The sequence below is a fragment of the Heterodontus francisci genome, chromosome 18 (assembly GCF_036365525.1).
Source record: "Heterodontus francisci isolate sHetFra1 chromosome 18, sHetFra1.hap1, whole genome shotgun sequence".
NCBI classification, from domain to species: Eukaryota; Metazoa; Chordata; class Chondrichthyes; order Heterodontiformes; family Heterodontidae; genus Heterodontus; species Heterodontus francisci.
In genome coordinates, this window is record NC_090388.1 from 11,208,446 (window position 1) to 11,232,649 (window position 24,204).

A 24,204-nucleotide genomic window follows, 5' to 3' on the forward strand; every position below is an offset into this window, starting at 1 on the left:
AAAAAACAGAGTCACCCGAGCTTCTGGCTGCTTAACAGTTAAGTAATTAAGCACATTAAAAGCAACCTGATCTTTAATTGATTCCTCTATTCATTTCAGGAATCCAGAGCATTATACCTTGGAGCCTTAAAGCATCGTGTAGCCACAATTTAACAGCAGAAGACATTGTTTAACGTGAAGCAGTGTTCCCACCCTTGCAAAATAATGCATCTTCTGAGTTACCATGAGCAGAGCCATAGGAGAGGGGTGTGTCTGTTGTCAAATTTCTGTTAATGGATTCTTCATGTTGCATCTCCTACCCACAGGCTTTGGAGCTGTTGACCAACTGCTATATTATGGTACAAGGAAATACTGTGTCTGCATTAGGACCATACTCTGGACTGAAGGAGGTGAATAAATCAGATATGTAATGTTGCTGCCGCTCACTTGCAGACTTGATGTGCTCAGTATTCAGACCACAAAACCAGATGCTTTTTCTTATCATGCAAAATGCTGTTTATAACTTTTTTTGGCTTTAGGCACTGCATTAATCTGCTATCCCTAAATTATATTTCGAGCTTTTAGTCTTGTAGGTGCAATCCTACCTGGCAAGTGAGAGAGTTGGGGAATTAGTTTATTAGTGACAAGTTTTTTTCATTCAGAAAAGAACTAATGCCCCATTAGATCCTAGACTGCTCAAGGCTGTTGTTAACAGCATTTCCTAAAACTGTGCTAATTGTTTTCCCAGTCTTCATTTTCTTCTGTTGCTCACCATAGGCTAAGACCGGAGATAGCACTTCACAGAACAAAGGTGGATCTTTAGCAGAAGAAAAGCCAGTGTCTTGTTGTATTTCATGTTAAAGTTTGAATTCTGTGGCTTTGCTGTTGGTTTTTTGTTTGTGTAGAGGTGTCCAGTATATTGGGGCAGTGTGTTAGATTGTGTCCACAATTAGTGACAGTGCTGTGTATGATTAAATAACTTCTGAGTCAGGCGTACAATCACAATTAGACACCATTTCCGACTTGCTTTCCTTCACTTGCTTACTTGTTCTAACGCATGGTGTCCTCTCTAACTTGTATTATGTACACTAAATTCTTGCATTTCTGTGGCTTTTATCTTGCCTTGTGCGCTTTCCTCCATTCCTACTGTTTACCTATCTCCACTTTTATTGTGTGCATATGCTGTCCTCTCCTTCACTTCTATTGCATTGGGAGTATTCACTGTGCTGGCATGATGCTGCAGATACTTCACTGTGCTGTAGGGAATCTGACAAGTTGCTGGTTGGTGACATTCTGTATAATCTCTCAAAGTAGGAAGTCATTGGGCTAGCACCGATCGTCCGTTCCCAGCAGCTCTGTTCTCTGTTCTTTCTTGTTCCCCGGCTCTACCCCTTACATTTAAAATCTGCCTCAGGAATCCACAATATTGGTCATTTTCCATCTCTCCCACTCCTTTTTTCTCTCTGTTTCTTAGTTGGAGGTCCTCTTCATGCAATGAAGAATTTGGTCCCCACAGCCTTTTTTGATTGTCATTTTGAACATTGATTACAGGTGCAGCAGTTTAATGGTCATGGGCAAGCAACTCAAGAAGTTGAGAGTTCAAATCCCACTGTGGTTAGCCGTGAAAGTGAATTCAGTAAATCTGGTAATCAATGGATTGGCATTGGGAATACAATGACCGTGTAGAAATCTAACTGATTCACTAATACTCTTCTGGGAAGTGACCTCCCTGGTCTGGCCCACGTTACTTTAGCCCACACCGCACAGTCGCCTCTTAATGCCCTGTGAAGTGGCCTGGCAAAGCACTCATTTGTAAGCAATCCTTATGAAGCACCATTACCACATTGTAGAGGGAAAAAGGCCCACTAACTCCTCAGGGCAACTAGGGATGGACAATAAATGTGTCCTTGCCCTTATGAGAACAAGTAAAAGTAATTTAGTCTTGTACCACCTATACTTGATTTTATAAGTGCATTAATATTTAATTGTATTTTAACTTTTCTAGGTCAGAAAGGTAGTAATTGACACCTTGAAGAACATTCATCCAATCTACAATATCAAGGTATTGTTTATATATATATATATAATGTGTTCTGACCTCAGTGGGTTTGTTAATGTGAAAAATCGAGATATGAAAACCCAGACAAATTTCAAGGAATACATAAGCTTTCACGTTTTAAGACTTCTTATAATAACTAAACTAAAAGAAATCCCCAATTAACTGAATAGTTATTTGTAAGTAGCTGATACCCCAAATTACAAAGAAAGGTATTTTCATTACTTATTCAAACACATGAAAACGTCACACCACACTTATGTTACACCGTTCTTTTTGATGGCGAAATCCTTTGCGGTTAAGAGTCCCAAGCTCTTCTCAGTTGCATTGGGTTGGATTTCCCAGACCTTTTCAAAAATCAGTGTCCTCTTTTCTCACTTCCGACCTGGACATCTGTGAATAAAGTATTTCCTGGTGATCCTGCTGGGCGTCGTCTTCTCTGCAAGCTTCAACATTCAAAACAAGTTAAAGTCTTTGCAGCCTTTTACTGTATCTGGTTTCCGAGAGCAGGTGTTCTCTCGTTCTCTCTCTCTCGAGCTGCCACCGCTGGTTGTCTTCCTTTCTTACAGCCTACTGTGAGGCTGCAACTACTGAGTTCCCTTCTTACAGCCTGTCTGCCTTCAGAAAGTCTGTTAAATTTATCTGGTCTCAAAAGTCAATAGCTTGTTGTACTCTTTCAATATGCAGAGTCCAGGAGTCTGGTTTCACAGAGCCACTTAGGCATTTCCATTGTTCCTAGATGGAAAGTCTTTGCTCGAGTCGCTCTAAACAGGCTCCAGAAGCTGGCCGAGCATGTCTACCCTGAGGCACAGTGTGGCTTTCGTGCAGAGCGATCGACCGTTGACATGCTGTTCTCCCTTCGTCAGATACAGGAGAAATGCCGTGAACAACAGATGCCCCTCTACATTGCTTTCATTGATCTCACCAAAGCCTTTGACCTCGTCAGCAGACGTGGTCTCTTCAGACTACATGAAAAGATTGGATGCCCACCAAAGCTACTAAGTATCATCACCTCATTCCATGACGATATGAAAGGCACAATTCAACATGGTGGCTCCTCATCAGAGCCCTTTCCTATCCTGAGTGGCGTGAAACAGGGCTGTGTTCTCGCACCCACACTTTTTGGGATTTTCTTCTCCCTGCTGCTTTCACATGCGTTCAAGTCCTCTGAAGAAGGAATTTTTCCTCCACACAAGATCAGGGGGTAGGTTGTCTTGCCCGTCTAAGAGCGAAGTCCAAAGTACGGAAAGTCCTCATCAGGGAACTCCTCTTTGCTGACGATGCTGCTTTAACATCTCACACTGAAGAGTGCCTGCAGAGTCTCATCGACAGGTTTGCGGCTGCCTGCAATGAATTTGGCCGAACCATCAGCCTCAAGAAAACGAACATCATGGGGCAGGACGTCAGAAATGCTCCATCCATCAATATTGGCGACCACGCTCTGGAAGTGGTTCAAAGTGTGTCTACTTCAACGCCAGGAGCATCCGGAATAAGGTGGGTGAGCTTGCAGCATGGGTTGGTACCTGGGATCTCGATATTGTGGCCATTTCGGAGACATGGGTAGAGCAGGGACAGGAATGGATGTTGCAGGTTCCGGGATTTAGATGTTTCAGTAAGAACAGAGAAGATGGTAAAAGAGGGGGGGGTGTGGCATTGTTAATCAAGGAGAGTATTACGGCGGCAGAAAGGACGTTTGAGGACTCGTCTACTGAGGTAGTATGGGCCGAGGTTAGAAACAGGAGAGGAGAGGTCACCCTGTTGGGAGTTTTCTGTAGACCTCCGAAAAGTTCCAGAGATGTAGAGGAAAGGATAGCGAAGGTGATTCTCGACAGGAGCGAGAGTAACAGGGTAGTTGTTATGGGGGACTTTAACTTTCCAAATATTGACTGGAAATACTATAGTTCGAGTACTTTAGATGGGTCAGTTTTTGTCCAGTGTGTGCAGGAGGGTTTTCTGACACAGTATGTAGACAGGCCAACCAGGGGCGATGCCACATTGGATTTGGTACTGGGTAATGAACCCGGCCAGGTGTTCGATTTAGATGTAGGTGAGCACTTTGGTGATAGTGATCACAATTCGGTTAGGTTTACCTTAGCGATGGGCAGGGACAGGTATATACCGCAGGGCAAAAATTATAGCTGGGGGAAAGGAAATTATGATGCGATTAGGCAAGATTTAGGATGCGTAGGATGGGGAAGGAAACTGCAGGGGATGGGCACAATCGAAATGTGGAGCTTATTCAGGGAGCAGCTACTGCGTGTCCTTGATAAGTATGTACCTGTCAGGCAGGGAGGAGGTTGTCGAGCGAGGGAGCCATGGTTTACTAAAGAAGTTGAAGCGCTTGTCAAGAGGAAGAAGAAGGCTTATGTTAGGATGAGACGTGAAGGCTCAGTTAGGGCGCTTGAGAGTTACAAGCTAGCCAGGAAGCATCTAAAGGGAGAGCTAAGGAGAGCGAGGAGAGGACACGAGAAGTCATTGGCGGATAGGATCAAGGAAAAGCCTAAGGCTTTCTATAGGTATATCAGGAATAAAAGAATGACTAGAGTTAGATTAGGGCCAATCAAGGATAGTAGTGGGAAGTTGTGTGTGGAATCAGAGGAGATAGGGGAAGCGTTAAATGAATATTTTTCGTCAGTATTTACAGTAGAGAAAGAAAATGTTGTCGAGGAGGATACTGAGATACAGACTACTAGGCTAGATGGGATTGAGGTTCACAAGGAGGAGGTGTTAGCAATTTTGGAAAGTGTGAAAATAGATAAGTCCCCTGGGCCAGATGGGATTTATCCTAGGATTCTCTGGGAAGCCAGGGAGGAGATTGCAGAGCCTTTGACCTTGATCTTTATGTCGTCATTGTCGACAGGAATAGTGCTGGAAGACTGGAGGATAGCAAATGTTGTCCCCTTGTTCAAGAAGGGGAGTAGAGACAGCCCTGGTAATTATAGACCTGTGAGCCTTACTTCGGTTGTGGGTAAAATGTTGGAAAAGGTTATAAGAGATAGGATTTATAATCATCTTGAAAAGAATAAGTTCATTAGAGATAGTCAGCACGGATTTGTGAAGGGTAGGTCGTGCCTCACAAACCTTATTGAGTTTTTTGAGAAGGTGACCAAACAGGTGGATGAGGGTAAAGCTGTGGATGTGGTGTATATGGATTTCAGTAAGGCGTTTGATAAGGTTCCCCACGGTAGGCTATTGCAGAAAATACGGAAGTATGGGATTGAAGGTGATTTAGAGCTTTGGATCAGAAATTGGCTAGCTGAAAGAAGACAGAGGGTGGTGGTTGATGGAAAATGTTCATCCTGGAGTTTAGTTACTAGTGGTGTACCGTAAGGATCTGTTTTGGGGCCACTGCTGTTTGTCATTTTTATAAATGACCTGGATGAGGGTGTGGAAGGGTGGGTTAGTGAATTTGCGGATGACACTAAGGTCGGTGGAGTTGTGGATAGTGCCGAAGGATGTTGTAGGTTACAGAGGGACGTAGATAGGCTGCAGAGCTGGGCTGAGAGATGGCAAATGGAGTTTAATGCAGAAAAGTGTGAGGTGATTCACACTTTGGAAGGAGTAACAGGAATGCAGAGTACTGGGCTAATGGGAAGATTCTTGGTAGTGTAGATGAGCAGAGAGATCTTGGTGTCCAGGTACATAAATCCCTGAAAGTTGCCACCCAGGTTAATAGGGCTGTTAAGAAGGCATATGGTGTGTTAGCTTTTATTAGTAGGGGGATCGAGTTTCGGAGCCACGAGATCATGCTGCAGCTGTACAAAACTTTGGTGTGGCCGCACCTGGAGTATTGCGTGCAGTTCTGGTCACCGCATTATAGGAAGGATGTGGAAGCTTTGGAAAGGGTGCAGAGGAGATTTACTCGGATGTTGCCTGGTATGGAGGGAAGGTCTTACGAGGAAAGGCTGAGGGACTTGAGGTTGTTTTCGTTGGAGAGAAGGAGGAGGAGAGGTGACATGATAGAGACATATAAGATAATCAGAGGGTTAGATAGGGTGGATAGTGAGAGTCTTTTTCCTCGGATGGTGATGGCAAACACGAGGGGACATAGCTTTAAGTTGAGGGGTGATAGATATAGGACAGATGTCAGAGGTAGTTTCTTTACTCAGAGAGTGGTAGGGGCGTGGAATGCCCTGCCTGCAACAGTAGTAGACTCGCCAACTTTAAGGGCATTTAAGTGGTCATTGGATAGACATATGGATGAAAATGGAATAGTGTAGGTCAGATGGTTTCACAGGTCGGCACAACATCGAGGGCCGAAGGGCCTGTACTGTGCTGTAATGTTCTATGTTCTAAGAGTTCACCTACCTAGGCTCAACTATCACCAGTAACCTGTCTCTCGATGCAGAAATCAACAAGCGCATGGGAAAGGCTTCCACTGCTATGTCCAGATTGGCCAAGAGAGTGTGGGAAAATGGCGCACTGACACGGAACACAAAAGTCCGAGTGTATCAGGCCTGTGTCCTCAGTACCTTGCTCTATGGCAGCGAGGCCTGGACAACGTATGTCATCCAAGAGCGACGTCTCAATTCATTCCATCTTCGCTGCCTCCGGAGAATACTTGGCATCAGGTGGCAGGACCGTATCTCCAACGCAGAAGTCCTCGAGGCGGCCAACATCCCCAGCTTATACACACTACTGAGTCAGCGGCGCTTGAGATGGCTTGGCCATATGAGCCGCATGGAAGATGGCAGGATCCCCAAAGACATTGTACAGCGAGCTCGCCACTGCTATCAGACCCACCGGCCGTCCATGTCTCCGCTTTAAAGACGTCTGCAAACGCGACATGAAATCCTGTGACATTGATCACAAGTCGTGGGAGTCAGTTGCCAGCGTTTGCCAGAGCTGGCGGGCAGCCATAAAGACGGGGCTAAAGTGTGGCGAGTCGAAGAGACTTAGTAGTTGGCAGGAAAAAAGACCGAGGCGCAAGGGGAGAGCCAACTGTGTAACAGCCCCGACAAACAAATTTCTCTGCAGCACCTGTGGAAGAGCCTGTCACTCTAGAATTGGCCTTTATAGCCACTCCAGGCGCTGCTTCACAAACCACTGACCACCTCCAGGCGCTTATCCATTGTCTCTCGAGATAAGGAGGCCAAAGAAGAAGATGTTAACAGTTGCCTGGTGCAATTGCATTATCCGAATTACTGACTCCTTGTTTTACGACCCGAAAGTCTGGGAGGGCGAAATCCATTGTTCAGGTGTAAGCCCTGCAGTCTCTGTTTTTCAAAAGAAAGTCCTTGAAATGTGTTCTCAGTTGTCCTAGTAACCAAGACTTCTGACTTGTCCTTTTGCAGAGTGGATGGTGAGGTCACCTGACCTTCTGGAATCCAGCTTGAAATTTTAAAATCTCAATTTTTAAAACATAATCATGTTACAAGGTCCAACGTTCATATCAATAAGAGAAATATAAAATTGCAAATGTTGGTTATACAGCAAATTCATCAACACCGGTTATGAGAAATCCTGTGTATTCTCAGTGGTATCTCTGCTTCAGAATAATGTTTATCCAACCCTTTTAGAGGAATGTTGAAATTTAAAAATCCCTTCCCGGTCTCCTCTTCAAAATTGGTGCAACTCCAATGGAGAAGTCGGCTCTTTAGCCCATTAGTCAGTGTCATTCCCAATGCCAGCTCTTTTATCAGAGCTGTTTATGCTGCTCTTTCCCTGAAACCTTTAATATCTTTTGTCGTGGTTGTCCAGTTCCCTCTTAAATGCCATGTAACACCTCTTTATGAGAACATTTTTAATCCCCCTTTATGCTTCTAGCACTAATCCTGCATGTCCTCATTACCAATTTACCAGCCAGTGGAAATAATCTTTCACTATTTCTCCTTTTAAACCTTCATGATTTTTGAAATTTCTATTCTATTTCAGTAAGCACAGTTCTAGTTTTTCAGCTGTAAGTGTATCCTATTAGGCATCCTTTCTGTGGAACTGACATTGCGTTTATGTTTTACATAAAACTCCACATGGGACTCCAGCTTTGCCCTCGCAAAATATGTAGATTTAATATTGCCTGCTTGTTTTGTTTTTTTAAATTCAATGTCTCTGTATATAAAGCCCAGAACCTCATTTTCTGTTTTAATAGATGTTTTCATTTTCAGGGGCCCCATGTACCCCATTTTAATTCACTCTGAGAATGTTTCTATTGAGGGTTTATATCAATTTTCTTTCACATTGAGCTCCATTTGGTCCATATCCGACATTCTGTACTCTCCCTCACAGATTGCCATGCTCTTTCCTTTGGTATTGCAATCAAATCTTTTGATGTCTCGTTGCTGTTTCTTAATGCCTAACAAAACAGTAGTTTCCAGTGCACAACTGTCCTGGATGAAATCTAGTCAGTATTGAAATATGAGTTTGCTAGAGTGTAATGGAACTTAAACTGGTATTGTGGAAGGCTTGTGTTAACTAGAATAAAAACAGAAAGTGCTGAAATACTCAGCAAGTCTAGCAGCATCTGTGGATGTTGATGACGTTTCATCAGTTCCGATGAAAGATTGCTGACCTGAAAGATTAACTCTGTTTCTCGCTCCACAGATGCTCCCAGACCTGCGGGGTCTTTCCAGCATTTTCTGTTTTTATTTGTATTTTTCTGTAGAGTTGTTTCATTCTACTATTAAGTGTTTCTGAGACTTCACAAATTGCATTTGCGTGTTTCATCTGCATGATACTCAAGTGGGGAAATATCTCCTCTTTTCAAGACGTTGATGATTAAACGAGAATTAGCAAAAGACTCGGAGCTTAGAACACAGAACTGGGAGCGGTTTCTGCCTAAGTTCAAGCACAAGAACCTAAACAAACGCAAAGAACCAAAGAAGAAGAGGGTTAAGAAGGAGTACACACCTTTCCCACCACCACAACCAGAGAGCAAGGTGGGTACTGATTGCCCCTAGTTTGTTTTCTTTACATTTTTGATACTGAGACAGGTACAATGGGCCGAATGCCATCCTGTACTGTGTGATGCTGTCATCCACTGACACAGGTACTTTGTGAGTACACTGTTACGTGGCAATCGTTGTCTGATGCCCAAAACTTTCCAAGATGCATTCCTGATGACTGCAATTTCCCCTGTCACCAAGTGCACCAAAACTTAGCCCCACAGAGTAATTGTTACATACTATTGGATGTGGTGCTACAGGTAACCATTGAATCGCCAAAATCTGCGGGCTCACAACTGCTATCTGAAAACCCCTACTAGAAATTAGAAGTGCAGATGTTGGGTTTAGGAGAAAATTGGCCTCAGCTATGGTTCAAAAGCCTGCCAGTATTTGAACATAAGAACTAGGAGCAGACAATTCAGCCCCTCGAGCCTGCTCCGCCATTCAATACGATCATGGCTGATCTCATCTCTGCCTCAACTCCACTTTCCTGCCCATTCTCCATAACCCTTCAACCCAATACTAATTAAAAATCTGTCTATCTCCTCCTTAAATTTACTCAATGTCCCGGCATCCACCGCACTCTGGGATAGTGAATTCTGCAGACTCACGACCCTTTGAGAGAAGTAATTTCTCCTCATCTCTGTTTTAAATCTGCTACCCCTTATCCTAAAACTATGACCTAGATTGCCCCACAAGAGGAAACATCCTCTCTACGTCTACTTTGTCAATCCCCTTAATCATCTTGTATAGCTCAATTAGATCTCTTCTCATTCTTCTGAACTCCAGAGAGTAAAGGTCTAAACTTCTCAATCTCTCTTCATAAGACAAACCCCTCACCTCTGGAATCAATCTAGTGAACCACCTCTGAACTGCCTCCAATGATATTACATCCCTCCTGAAGTAAGGGGACCAAAACTGTGTGCAATACTGCAGGTGTGGTCTCCCTAATGCCGTGTACAGTTGCAGCAACACTTCCCTACTTTTATACTCTATTCCTTTAGCAATAAATGCCAAAATTCCATTTGCCTTCCTTATTACCTGCTGTACCTGCATACTAGTTTTCTGCGATTCATGCATGAGGACACTCAGATCTCTCTGCACTGAAGCACTCTGAAGTTTCTCTCCATTTAGAAAATAATTTGCCTTTCTATTCGTCTGACCAAAATGGATAACCTCACACTTATCCATGTTAAACACCATCTGCCAAATTTTGCCCTATTCACCTAACCTATCATATCCATTTGTAAATTTCTTATTTCTTTATTGCAACTTACTATCCCACCTATTTTAGTGTCATTTGCAAATTTGGCTACAGTACCTTCTATCCCTGCATCCAAGTCATTAATATAGATTGTAAATAGTTGGGGCCTGAGGACCGAACCCTATGACACCCCACTAGTTACATCTTGCCAACCAGAAAATAATCCATTTATCCTAACTCTCTGTTTTCTGTTGGTTAGCCAATCCTCTATCCAAGCTAATAAAATTGCCCCTAACCCCATGTGATCTTACCTTGTGTATGAACCTTTTGTGCGGCACCTTATCAAATACCTTCTGGAAGTCCAGATATACAACATCTACAGGATCCCCATTATCCACTTTACTTGTTACATCTTTGAAGAACTCTAGCAAATTAGTCAAACACGATTTACCCTTCATAAAACCATGCTGACTCTGATAGATTGCGTTTTGACTTTCTAAATGTGCTGTTATTACTTCCTTAATAATGGATTCTAACAATTTCTCAACGACAGATGTTAAACTAACTGATCTGTAGTTTCCTACTTTCTGCCTCCCACCCTTTTTGAATAAGGGCGTTATATTAGCATTTTTCCAATCCACTGGAACCTCTCCCGCATCCAGGGAATTTTGGAATATTATAACCAATGGATCCACTATCTCCGCTGCCACTTCCTTTACGACCCTAGGATGTAGGCCATCAGGCCCTGGGGACTTGTCTGCCTTCAATCCCAATAGTTTGCTCAGTACTTTTTCCCTAGAGGTGGTGATAGTTCTAAGTTCCTCCCTTTCTATAACCTCTGCATCACCTGTTACTATTATTTGCTGCTGTTCCACACTAAATGGCTGTTTGAATGAGGTACTGTGAGGCTGTAGCCACCTGTAAAACTGCACCCATCATGAACTTAACAAAGTAGTCTGATAGAATTGTTTAAAATTCTTAAGGGTTAGGACGAGGCAGATGGAAACAGACTTTCCAGTGATTTAGGGAGATCTAGGACAATGAGACATGGATATAAATTAAATGCATGAGAGTTAAAACAGGCAAAGGTAAAACATTTGTACACAGATTTAGTCACCTGTGAACCAAGGATAAATTGCTGAGCTGTAGAATTTGATTTCCGAAAGTGCTGTTAAGAATCCTGGAATCCCAAGCTTTGAAAACAGAATTTGACTATTCAGTTGCCTTAAGAGAGTGACCCTGATCATTGGACAATTTAAAAAAAAAAAATCTTTGCGACTATGGGATACACGACCACAGTGAGTCATTGAAACAGACCAAGTCAATATTTATGGGTAAGTCGTTGAAGAGAGGAACGGGATCCCAGGATTCTTGCCGTAACTTTGGTGAATCACATTCTACATATCTTGTATTTTAAGATTACGAATTTTTTCTAAATTTCTCCCAGTGTCATGGGAGGATATTCTAGATTTTTTCTGTGAAATTCAGAAATTGATGAATTTATCAGTGAAGATAGGAAATAATAAGTAGTTTATGCAAGTACAATTAGGTGTGATTATTCAGAATCTGCAGTCTTAAGACAGATGAAAAAACAATAGTCTTTAACACATAAGAATCTTGACTTAAAAAAAAGTTACGTGGCACATGACATTAAACTTGGTTTTAAATATTCTTACATTTGAATTTCTGTGGCAGTACTTATAATGATTTTAAACATGTTTGCATAGAATATAAGTACCTTTTTAAATCTACCTTGGTCTTTGCTATAACTGCAGCACAATGCCTCCATTTCAAAAATTCTCACCCATATTAGATATCTAGATGGTCTCCCCACCACCCCACCCTGCCTATCCATGTAAGCATATCCCAACTGTATATACCTCTGCCCTGAACACACTGTTCCTTTGATTCTGATCTCTTATGCTTCAGCCCCATTGACAGCAAAGTCTTCAGCTGCCAGGTGACATGGTCTGGAATTCCTCTGCCTCTTTCTGGTCCTTTTAAGATCCTTCTTGAAAAGCTACCTCTGTGAGCATGCTTTTGGTGGAATCTCCTAGTCTCCTCCTTTGACTCTGTCGGTTTTTCTGATTACACCTCTTATGAAATGTTTTACTGCGTTAAAGGCACTTGTATAAATGCAAGTTGCTGTGGCTTTGTGGACAAGCTCATTTAAAATGGATGTTTAAGGATTGTTTATTTTAAGGTCTAAGGGTTTGAATTTATGTAAAGGTGAAAAATATGTTCCCTTGTCTGCTGATCGTGGCTGTGCTGTAGGGATTGTTCTTAATTGTTGCTGAATTTATTGTCTAGATTGATCAGGAGCTGGCTACTGGTGAATACTTCCTCAGAGAGAAAGACAGGAAGAAGAAGAAATTACACGAAACAAAGGTGGGTCTTCAACGCTTCATTGTTACAGATGAAAAAAGTGAAAGCCTGTCAAATCTGTATTTATGTACCAGCTGTGCCTCAGTTGGTAGCACTTTCGCCTGGGTCTGAAGGTTGTGGGTTCAAGTCTCACTCCAAAGACTTGAGCACAAAAATCATGGCTGACACTCCAGTGCAGTACTGAGGGAGTGCTGCACTATCAGAGGTGCAGTCTTTCAGATGTTCAAACGAGGCCGTGACTTGCCTTCTCAGATGGGCGTGAAAGATCCCCGGCACTGTTTTGAAGAGCAGGAGAGTTATCCTCCGTGCCCTAGCCAATTATTTATCCCTCAATCAACATCACAAAAATAGATCATCAGGTCATTATTGCATTGCTGTTTGTGGGAGTTTGCTTGCGATGCCACATTTCCTGCGTTACAACTTTGACTACGCTTCAAAGATTACTTCATTGGCTGTAAAGCGCTTTGAGACATCCTGTGGTCATGAAAAGCACTACATAAATGCAAGTCTTTTTATCTCAGTTTAGTAACCAAAGGGTGCTGCAAAGCTTTTACACCAGATGATTCATTATAAATACATACTGTTGTGTATATGTATCCCTAGGCAAAAGAAGCAGAGGCAGCAGCTCGACGAAAAGAAGAAAGAAATAAAGCTTTTATTCCCCCTAAAGAAAAGCCTGTGGTTAAAGTGAAAACAGGTAACTGATTTCCATATTTGTTTTCTCCAATCACCAGAAATCAACAAAATCCTGCTGATTCCATTGTACGTAGTTTGACTGGATTATATTTTAAGTCTTTTTCTGATGTAGCAGACATTAGTTATTCTATGTGCGATGCCCAGGTGAGGACAGACTTACAAACAAATCTACAAATGAATCTAGCTCTTGTTCAAGCTGTGTAGGCTATGTATGGTGCCACTCTCTGGAATTCCTTCTCTAATGCCCTCCACCTCTTCACCTCCCTAAGGCCATCCCTTTTAACAAAGCTTTGATCACCCTTCGTAACCTCCTTTGGATTGGCATTCCCTTTTCCTAATTCTTCTGTAGGACATTTTGTTTGTAATCTTAAAAGCACAATATAGATGTATATGTATGTTCTGGTGTGTGCATGTGTCAAGTGTGTTTTCTTTAAATTCGTAAAAGTTATCAAACAGTATATTCTGGTCCTCTTTTTTGGCCTCCTTGGGTAAGCGTCTAAAGGTGGTCAATGATTTGTGAAGCAGCGCCTGGAGTGGCTATAAAGACCAATTTTAGTGTGACAGACTCTTCCACAGGCGCTGCAAATAAAATTTGGTTGTCGGGACACAGTTGGCTCTCCTTGCACTTCTGTCTTTTTTCCTGTCAACTGCTAAGTCTCTTTGACTTGCCACTCTTTAGCCCCGCCTTTATGACTGTCCGCCAGCTCTGGCGATCACTGGCAACTGACTCCCACGACTTTTGGTCAATGTCAAAGGACTTCATGTCGTGTTTGCAGACGTCTTTAAAGCGGAGACATGGACGGCCGGTCTGATATCAGTGACGAGCTCGCTGTACAATGCTGTATGTTCTGCCATGCCAGCTTAACCCACATCCTGAGAGCATCACCCTAAGGAAATGTGGTACATGAGATTGCTATGTCCACTGGTTGCGAGTGTTGTCGAGCCCAATGGTCTTGCCCTTGTTGGTGCTTTCCTATCACATGACAATTTGGACCATTTCTCAATTTGAGGTAGAGTATAATGCAAGCATTATGTGTGTCTGAGCATTGTCATGTAGCAATATAAAGACTATAAGTATTTTGAAGATTTTTCTGCTGGCATACAGAAAAACGTTTTAGGATCCTGGTGTTCATATGCATAATTTAAGCTGTGATGCATAGAAGACCTGACGGAAAGACTGTTAGTTGTTTTGACTGACGTTTTGTAGTTTAGTCAGTAAAGCTTGCAGTGAACAGATTTGTGTGTTCTTTGCTAAAAAGAAAAATTTTCTGTTTTCTTTTAGCTGTAGAAACCAAAATTAACATTCAAGTTCTTAAAGAGAAAGTGAAAACAGCCAAGAAAAAGAAGCTGGGAGCCCCAGCAGCAGAAGAAATTGCTCAGAAAATAGCTCAAAAGGAGAAGAACAAAAAGAAATAAACTGACTTGGTTTTCCATACCTCCCGCCTTACTTTTGACAAGCATGGTTAAGCTATTGGAACTATCCAGTTTGCATTGCTTAAAATTCGTGTCATTCTTGTTGAGGCTGCTGCCTTATTTTTCACCTCCTTAACTAATGGTAAATACAAATGGCCAGTAAACATTAAATTCCTAATTTCTGTGTTCTGCCAATGGAGGCAACAGAGCATAGCCATTGATGCTTAAGGAAAGGAACTGGTTCTTGTGCACTTAGACCAGTACTGTTCATAATTCCTCAGCCATCTCCTACTTCAATATGGCTGTTATCAATCTGAGCAAGGCTGAGTAGGAGTTGCTGTTACCCGATCTTAGACAGCTAAATCTAGGTGCTTCTCTGTCTACATCGATGGATCCCTGACCTGGTTCATGAAATGGTTCACCAAGTTGTTTTTTTATGAGACTTACAGCAATGCAGATAAAAAAAATCCACATCAAACATTGTGCAATTCTAGCAGCTTTCAACTAATCGTCACAATGAGTAAAATCTATTGAAAGCAGCTAAGTTTGTGGGACTGTTTCGCTTGCCCTTAACTCTTACCCATTGGGTACATTGCAGTCAGAAACTTGCATATAAATTATTGATTGAAGTGCATTGTGATTGCCCAGATCCCAACCTTAGAAAATTCAAGTTCCATGCTTTTCCATCTCATTGTATCCCATTCTGTGGAAACAATCTAATGTCGATCTGTCAAGATGAAAACATTTTTCTCCTTAACGCATTCGCATTAGAAATGAAGCCTTCTATGGATTTCGAGACAGTGAAAAGTGTGTTTTAGGGTCGAACTTTTCAGTTTGTGCTATATACAGGACCATGCAGAACAATGTTCTGTGATATTTCTATTATGGTATTTTATACTTCAGGTCTGTGTTGTATATCTAAAATTATATCTTTGATTTCTTTTGTGTCTGTTCATTAAATGTCTTTATAATTAAATATACACTTAAGGTGCAAGTAATGTCATGGGGTTTTAGGGTACGTAGTTTGCTGTTGCTTTTGATTTCATACTCTTGGTTGTGCCATTAGAGTGAATTTGCTAAGCAAGTAAAGGGAAGTTCAAGATTGCATGATTTTTTTTTATTTGTTTCATGGGTGGTGAGCATCGAAGGCAAAGCCAGCATTTGTTGCCCATCCCTAATTGCCCTTGAGAAGGTGGTGGTGAGCTGCCATCTTAAGCTGCAGTTCATCTGGTGTGGGTACTCCCACAGTGCTGTTAGGAAAGAAGTTTCAGGATTTTGATCCAGTGACAGTGAAGGAACGGCGATATAGTTCCAAGTTAGGATGGTGTGTGGCTTGGAGGGGAACTTGCAGATGGTGGTGTTCCCATACAGCTGCTGCCCATCTAAGGCATGGTGAGTTGTTGCAGTGTGTTTTGTATATTCTACTGGTCGCCAAGACACAGGGTCAAGCACTGAAGCCTGTGCGTGGAATAGTTCACAAGGTTGATCCCAAGTGCTAAGAGGTCTGAGCAAAGATGGGAAAACCTTGGGAAAACGTAGAAAATGTAATTGCGTGAATAGAATGGGACTCAGATTCAAAGTAATAAAAGGTAAATTCAGAACTAGCATCCATAAATTCTTCACACTGATAAAAGTAGAAGAATGTGAAAATCTTTGAACCATTTATGAATTACATGCAAGCTGCAATGAAGCTATTCAGGATATTTCCTTATCTGTTATCTTCCATATTATCACATCTAGCTATTAATATTTGCATTGACAGTATTAGGTGTCGCTGCCTGACCTTTGGCCACAAAACAGGTCAAAGAAATTAAATGTCATGTACGATTAGGAAAGCCTTCCTTCCAATTGGGGAAATCACTTTTGAGGACACTATCCTTGTACGGCATTGGGCACCGAGGTGTAACAGTTTGCAAGACTGGTCTTTGTAACAGCACCAATCCTTTATGCTCATGCAAGTTCCTATAGAATCTGTCTGGAGTAGACATCTATAATCAGGCAATGGGATGGGGCAACACTCTGTCAAGCACTTCTGCTTGATATTTTTCTTTCTCCATTCTGGGAGTTAAAGCAGAGTTAAATTAAAATTATGTCTAGAAATGTTTGTTAAGCTTCAAATGAAGTTCTATTAGGCTGTGGTTCCTGGAATTAATGGCCAGTAGTAGCTGGCTTGAAAACTGATGAGACCATCTTAAACAGGCTTAAACAGGTTCCGAAGAAGGGTCACTGACCCGAAACGTTAACTCTGCTTCTCTTTCCACAGATGCTGCCAGACCTGCTGAGTGAATCCAGCATTTCTTGTTTTTGTTTTAAACAGGCTAATAACTGGGAACTGCTGTTATGTGGGAAGTGACTAGTGGAGTTGTGTAAAGGTCTAAAACAAAAGCAAAATGTGCAAATGCTGGAAATCTGAAATAAGAACAAAAAGTGCTGGTACCACTCAACAGGTCAGACAACATCCAAGGAGAGACAAAGAGTTGATGTTTCAGCTTAATGACCTGCCATCAGAACTGGAAGATGTTAGAGATGAACGGCTTTTATGTAATTATAGAAGCAGGAAAAAACATGAAAGGTCTGTGTTAGGATGGACAGCAGGAGTGATTAAATGGTGTGGGATAATGGTGCAAAGCAAAAGGTAATAATGAAACAAATACACAAACAAAAGACTGGAGATCCTGTGGAAGAAATAATTGAGACCTGGATAGGCATTTGGGGGTGATTGAAGATCAGGGCCTTTTCCAAAGCTTTAATTTTTTAATGTTAAGACTTTGAGAAAATGACATTTTAGCCAACACAAAACAAGCATTTTATTAACAACTGTGGTATATAATGCTAAGTTTTACAATGAGGTACATTACTCACTTGCAGAAGAGAATTAATTCTAGACAATCTTATCTGCACATTCAAAAAGTAGAATTTTGTTCCATTACTAAATAAGTGTGTTTGTAATTCTGTACAAAATAGCCTAAAACACAGTAAATTTCAAAGACAAGTTACTTCAGATAGAGCAGCGGAATGTACAGTCAAGTGGGTTAATTTTAAAAGGACAATGTTGGGTTGGGTGCTAGTTATACAACTCTTTCCAGTTTTCATTTCCAGTGACTACACTTCTCCCAGTTTTCAGGAGAGATGTATAATGGGCAACTGAACCACTATCTTCTGTTTTACACGAGCAAAGTTAAAACTGCCCCCAGGATTTCAGAATTGGGATCCAAAACATTAGTGCCCATTATAAAATGGAATTTTAGTATTGGGGTCATTGCAAGGAAAGACTTCAACCAAATACTTATGAAAACATTTGAACCTGTATGAATCTATATATGCAGAATTCCTCCTGACTTGATTGGTCCACATTAAACATATGGCATCATTGGACAGAAATAGTGAGGCTTGCTTTTAGTGTGGAGTCTCGCCTGATGTTAAAAGCCTGGTGTTCAGACACGGGTTACAATGCTGTAGCCTTATCTGACCTGGATTCAAGCTCGACAAAGTTCTGGAAAGGCAGATGAGTTTGGAATTTCTGTCCATATGTATTGCATGTTTAATCAGGGATATCCCTTTTACACCCACCCTAACTCTAGAGCTAGTCCTTTGACACCTGTGAACAACCACAAATGCTCCACTAGTTTACTTAAATTGAAGGAGTCCCTGGAAAAGTTATGCGGATGTTTCTTTTGAAGCAGTGGGTGTGCTGAACTATAAAAGGCAAAGGGATTCCTTTGCAATGTGCCAATGCACATCATGTTATGTTAATAGTCTGCTTACAGAGTGTTCAGTCCACCTTCCACCTACTCGATTGATCAATAAGCAGGGAGGAAAGTGTTTTCAGAGAGTTTACGCAAGACTCACTGAAGTGTCCCTGTAAGGATATACAATAGAGAAAAAAAACTTAATTGCAGAGGAGTAGAACTAAACACTTATTGTTTCTTGTATAAAAGCAAGAAATGCTGGAACCACTCAGCAGGTCTGGCAGCATCTGTGGAAAGAGAAGCAGAGTTAACGTTTCGGGTCAGTGACCCTTCTTCGGAACATAGTGCATACTATGCCAGCTTGTACTACACATTAAAAAAAATTACTGTAATTATTCATTACATCAGACTGAAAGAGAAGCCTGTGGAATCACTTAAACTCCTAATTGGAAAAGGTACCATGTTTATTTGAGAGTGCAAGTTTGTCTGGTGATGAGTCCACTAGTATTTATACCGATGGGAACTCTGCACTTTAGTTTAGAGATACAGCACTGAAACAGGCCCTTCGGCCCACCGAGTCTGTGCCGACCATCAACCACCCATTTATACTAATCCCACACTAATCCCATATTCCTACCACATCCCCACCTGTCCCTATATTTCCCTACCACCTACCTATACTCGTGGCAATTTATAATGGCCAATTTACCTACCAACCTGCAAGTCTTTTGGCTTGTGGGAGGAAACTGCAGCACCCAGAGAAAACCCACGCAGACACAGGGAGAACTTGCAAACTCCACACAGGCAGTACCCAGAATTGAACCCGGGTCGCTGGAGCTGTGAGGCTGCGGTGCTAACCACTGTGCCGCCCATAAACAGAACTAACAATGAAGAAAATCCACCATGAAGTATAATCCAAAAGGTCACTGATCCGAAATGTTAACTCTGCTTCTCTTTCCACAGATGCTGCAGACCTGCTGAGTGGTTCCAGCATTTCTTGTTTTTATTTCAGATTTCCAGCATCCGCAGTATTTTGCTTTTATTATTGTTTCTTTTAGTTAGTTGTCTGTTGAACCACAAAGTAAATTCAGTAAATTTTGAATATTTGTTGAAATTCAAAATTGCACAGAGAATCCTAAGGAAAAAATTGGTTACAGAAACCCTAAGAAACCAACAGGTAATGTTTAACTCCTCATACAACACTATTTCATGCAGGCTGCCAGCATGGTCTTTAATAATTTTTATACATAATTGCACAAAATGGCATTTCTTCTACTTTGTTTATGTCTTGAATTGTATTCTTCAGGGTTGGCTATTTCTAGTTTTACAAAGGGATGGACAAATATTGTTCAAGCAAAAAACACAGCTGTCACAAATCTGTCCTCATTTCTTTTTAGTGGTTTAAACTGGACTTACTATTGATTTTTTTAGATAGTGTGGATGCAGGAAATCTGAGACATAAACAGAAAATGCTGGAAATGCTCAGCATGCTTGAAAAGTCAACATTTTTCTTTCCTTTACAGATCTGTGTAACTTGCTGAATGTTTCCAGCATTTTCTGCTTTTTGTCTTGTTGCTTGAGCTCCTCTTGTCGTGAAATGGAACTCAAGGATGATGAGAAACACTGCATACCTGGCAACATAAATGATCTAGTGCATACTATGCCAGCTTGTATTACACATTTAAAAAAAATTACTGTAATTATTCATTACATCAGACTGAAAGGGAAGGCTGAGGACTCACTTAATATCCTAATTGGAAAAGGTACCATGTTTATTTGAGAGTGCAAGTTTGTCTAGTGATGAGTCCACTAGTATTTATACCGATGGTAACTCTGCACTTGCAGAACTAACAATGAAGAAAATCCACCACAAATCCAAAAGGTATGCAAGGTTTCTTCTGAACGTTCCCTGTAATATTTATAGTGGTGAAGTGAAATCAAATTGTTCTTTTTTGTTAATTCAACTTCACAAGACATTAGCAAACTGTAAAAATCAAACCAGCATTCCTTAAATGATAACATAGTATACAGTAATAATTAACACACTTTTTTCAGCTATCACAGAAAAATGATTATTTCTTTAGAAAGCTAAATTCTTTGTATTCAATGGAAGAGTTTTGTGACTACCCCTGGTAGCTTGAATAGTTGATCAGATAAATGTCACCAATTTGAACCCTGTGGCTTTGCCTGTCACTCAGATATACTTGTTTTAGTTGTGTTAGTTTTCACAGTACTCAACTAGGTCACTAGATGGACAACCTTGCAAAAGCAAGGTATTCTGGTTTGGAAGTTGATCAGAAAAATGGGCCGAGACCATTGTGATTCCTTTGAATGCCTGTTGGACAGAAAGCAGCACTGTTGGTCTGCAACCCAGAACTTTGTAACCTCTCAGCCTGAAATGGGGGGGGGGGGGGGGGTGGCGAAATCCTGATATATATGCTATACATTTACATTTAGACAGTTACTGTAGAATATATATCACAATAATAGATGTAAGTAGCAGTAGTTGGTCACAGAAGGAAATGGAGGCTGACCCAAAGTCTGGATTCCAGTTAGGATACTCTGTCAAAAATTGAAGAGAAAATATGTAATTAATTTGTAAGAACAATGTTAACAATGAACTACAGATAATTAGTAATATAAAACACATACTTTTGATGGCATCACGTTTTGCATCCCCTAATAATAGAGAAAAATGTAAGTGTAAATTTGTAGTTGAAATTAAAATTCTTGGCATAGAATTGACTCACATTTAATCAGTTTTTTAATAATTGTTAAAACTTCAATGCAGTTAATAGCATAACAAGATTGTAATATTTAACTTACTGCATAACCCGTCATTACAATTGTAGGGGCATGATCCACAAGATTCTCCTGATGTATATGGTAAAGTTCCGATATAATTTCCACTGCAAGAAACAGAAAATGACTTGTATGGAAACACAAATTATTATGAATAGCGGGCTGGAAAAAAATTAGGAAAATTCTGCATAAAGTTCCCCAGACATCAGCATGGAAAAAAATATCAAAAATAAGTCAAATATTCATAGACAGAACTTTGAAAGTTCAGAGACTTTTGGGCTGATGAGGGAATAGCAAGAGAGACTAATATCAAAGCAGTGAGCATTTTAAAAATATTTTTTTAAAACTGAGAAAGGAAAGTAGAGCAAAATATAATAAAAGTTTGAAAACACAAACATGCTTATACGCATAGAGCAAAAGTTTACAGTCAAAAAAACCAGCAGAGATACCAAAAGGATATTTCAGGAAAAAATATGGAGACAACAGTAAATATTGAATTTTTTTGAAGTGGTGACTAAGGTAGTGGACAGGGGAATGTCTATGGATGTTATTTATATGGACTTCCAGAAGGCATTTGATAAAGCCCCACATAAGAGACTGTTAACGAAGGTAGAAGCCCATGGAGTTGAGGGCAAATTATTGACATGGTTAGGAAGTTGGTTGAGTGGTAGGCGACAGAGAGTGGGGATAATGGTTAAGTACTCTGGCAGGATGTGACTAGTGGCGTCCCACTGGGATCTGTGTTGGGGCCTCAATTATTCACATTATTCATTAATGACTTGGATGATGGCACAGTAAGTCGTATATCCAAATTTGCTGATGATACAAAGTTAGACGGCATTGTAGACAGTCTAGATGATAGCATAAAATTGCAAAGAGATATTGACAGACTAGGTGAATGGGCAAAACTGGCAGATGGATTTCAATGCGGGCAAGTGTGAGATTATCCATTTTGGAGCAAAAAAGGACAGAGCAGGGTACTTTCTAAATGGGAAGGGGTTAAGTACAGTGGCTGTCCAAAGAGACTTAGGGGTTCAGGTGCATAGATCTTTAAAATGCCACGAGCAAGTGCAGAAAATAATCAAAAAGGCTAATGGAATGCTAGCCTTTATATCTAGAGGATTGGAGTATAAAGACACAGAGGTTATGCTGCAGCTGTACAAAACCCTGGTTAGACCCCACTTGGAGTACTGTGAGCAGTTCTGGGCACCACACCTTGGGAAGGATATATTGGCCTTGGATGGAGTGCAACACAGGTTTACAAGAATGATACCTGGTCTACAGGGTTAAGTTACGAGGAGAGATTACACAAATCAGGCCTGTTTTCGCCAGAGTTTAGAAGGTTAAGGGGTGATCTGATCGAAATCTTCAAGATATCAACAGGAAAAGACAGGCTAAATAAAGATAAACTATTTCCACTGGTTGGAGATTCTAAAAATTAGGAGCAGACCGTTCAGGAGAGATGTTAGGAAGCACTTCTTCACGCAAAGGGTGGTAGAGGTTTGGAACTCTCTCCCACAAACAGCAGTTGAAGGTAGAACAGTTGTTAATTTTAAATCTGAGATAGATTTTTGTTAAGCAAAGATATTAAAGGATATGGCCCAAAGGCAGGTATATGGAGTTAGGCCGTGGATCAGCCATGATCTCACTGCATGGCCGGACAGGCTCGAGGGGCTGAATGGCCTACTCCTATTCCTATCTTCCTATATAATCAGAGGGATCAAAATGATGGCTGAGATCCACTGCCTTGTGGGAACTCCAGGATCTTCATGTGTCCTGAATGACCATGTATGCAAAAAATATTTCCAGTGCTCGAACTCGGGCTCATAGTCTTTCATATGATCTTTGGAAATAGGAGTAGGTCATTCGACCCATCGAGTCTGCTCCACCATTCAAACAGATCATGGCTGATCATCTACCTCTATGCCATTTCCCCCCACTATCCCCATATACCTTGATGTCATTAGTATCCAGAAATCTATCGCATGATTAAGCTTCCACAGTCCTCTGGGGTACAGAATTCCAAAGATTCACCACCTTCTGAGTAAAGAAATTCCTCCTCATCTCAGTCTTAAATGGCCTGCCCCATATTCTGAGACTGTGTCCTCTGGTTCTGGACACACAAGCCAGAGGAAACATCCTGTCCACATCCACCCTGTCACGCCCTGTAAGAATTTTGTAAGTTTCAATGAGATTACCTCTCATTCTTTGAAACACGAGAGAATACAGGCCCAGTTTCTGCAATCTCTCCTCATAAGACAATCCCACCATCCCAGGGATTAATCTGGTGAACCTCTGTTTCACTCCCTCTATGGCAAGTATATCCTTCCTTAGATAAGGAGACCAAAACTGTACATAATACTCCAGGTGCGGAATCACCAAGGCCCTATACAATTGTAGCAAGACAGACATCTTTACTCCTGTATTCAAATCCCCTTGCAATGAAGGCCAACATACCCTATGCCTTCCTAATTGCTTGTTGCGCCTGCATACTAGCTTTTAGTGACTCATGAACAAGGAAACCCAGGTCCCTTTGGACATCAACATTTCCCAGCCTCTCTCCATTTAAGATATACACTGCATTTCTGTTTTTATACCAAAGTGGATCACTTCAAGCTTGATTCACATTATATTCCATCTGCCATGTTCTTGCTCATTCATTTTTTAGAATATTACAGCGCAGTACAGGCCCTTCGGCCCTCGATGTTGCACCGACCTGTCCAAATCCCCTTTGAAGCCTCTTTGCATCCTCCTCACAACTTAATATTCCCACCTAGGTTTGTGGCATCAGCAAATCTGGAAATAGTACATTTGGTCCCCACATCCAAATCATTTATATATTGTTAACAGCTGTGGCCCCAGCACTGAACTTTGCAGTACCCCATTAGTAGCAGCCTACCATCCTGAGAATGACCTGTTTATTCCTACGCTTTGCTTTCTGTTTACCAAAATAAACTCTCAATCCATAGCAGTATATTTCCCCCAATCCCATATGCTCTAATTTTAGATTAGAGATACAGCACTGAAACAGGCCCTTCGGCCCACCGAGTCTGTGCCGACCATCAACCACCCATTTATACTAATCCTACACTAATCCCA

The 24,204-nt window shown here is 41.3% G+C and overlaps 2 protein-coding genes across 2 annotated transcripts in view; one reads left to right on the forward strand and one right to left on the reverse strand.

Annotated features, from left to right (window-relative positions):
• The window catches only part of krr1 (KRR1 small subunit processome component homolog), a 28,800-nt gene extending 13,081 nt beyond the window's left edge, over window positions 1-15,719 (forward strand). Inside the window, exons 5-10 of the mRNA XM_068050263.1 lie at window positions 306-389; window positions 1,985-2,041; window positions 8,740-8,910; window positions 12,431-12,508; window positions 13,109-13,202; window positions 14,484-15,719. Coding sequence (XP_067906364.1) covers window positions 306-389; window positions 1,985-2,041; window positions 8,740-8,910; window positions 12,431-12,508; window positions 13,109-13,202; window positions 14,484-14,617 — 618 coding nt within the window. The 3' untranslated portion in view covers window positions 14,618-15,719. The remainder of the gene's footprint in view (window positions 1-305; window positions 390-1,984; window positions 2,042-8,739; window positions 8,911-12,430; window positions 12,509-13,108; window positions 13,203-14,483) is intronic.
• A 4,970-nt stretch (window positions 15,720-20,689) lies between these two features.
• Window positions 20,690-24,204, reverse strand: part of glipr1a (GLI pathogenesis-related 1a) — a 60,074-nt gene continuing 56,559 nt past the window's right edge. The window contains exons 4-6 of the mRNA XM_068050045.1: window positions 21,130-21,212; window positions 20,956-20,982; window positions 20,690-20,865 (exon numbers count right to left, since the gene is read on the reverse strand). Coding sequence (XP_067906146.1) covers window positions 20,765-20,865; window positions 20,956-20,982; window positions 21,130-21,212 — 211 coding nt within the window. The 3' untranslated portion in view covers window positions 20,690-20,764. The remainder of the gene's footprint in view (window positions 20,866-20,955; window positions 20,983-21,129; window positions 21,213-24,204) is intronic.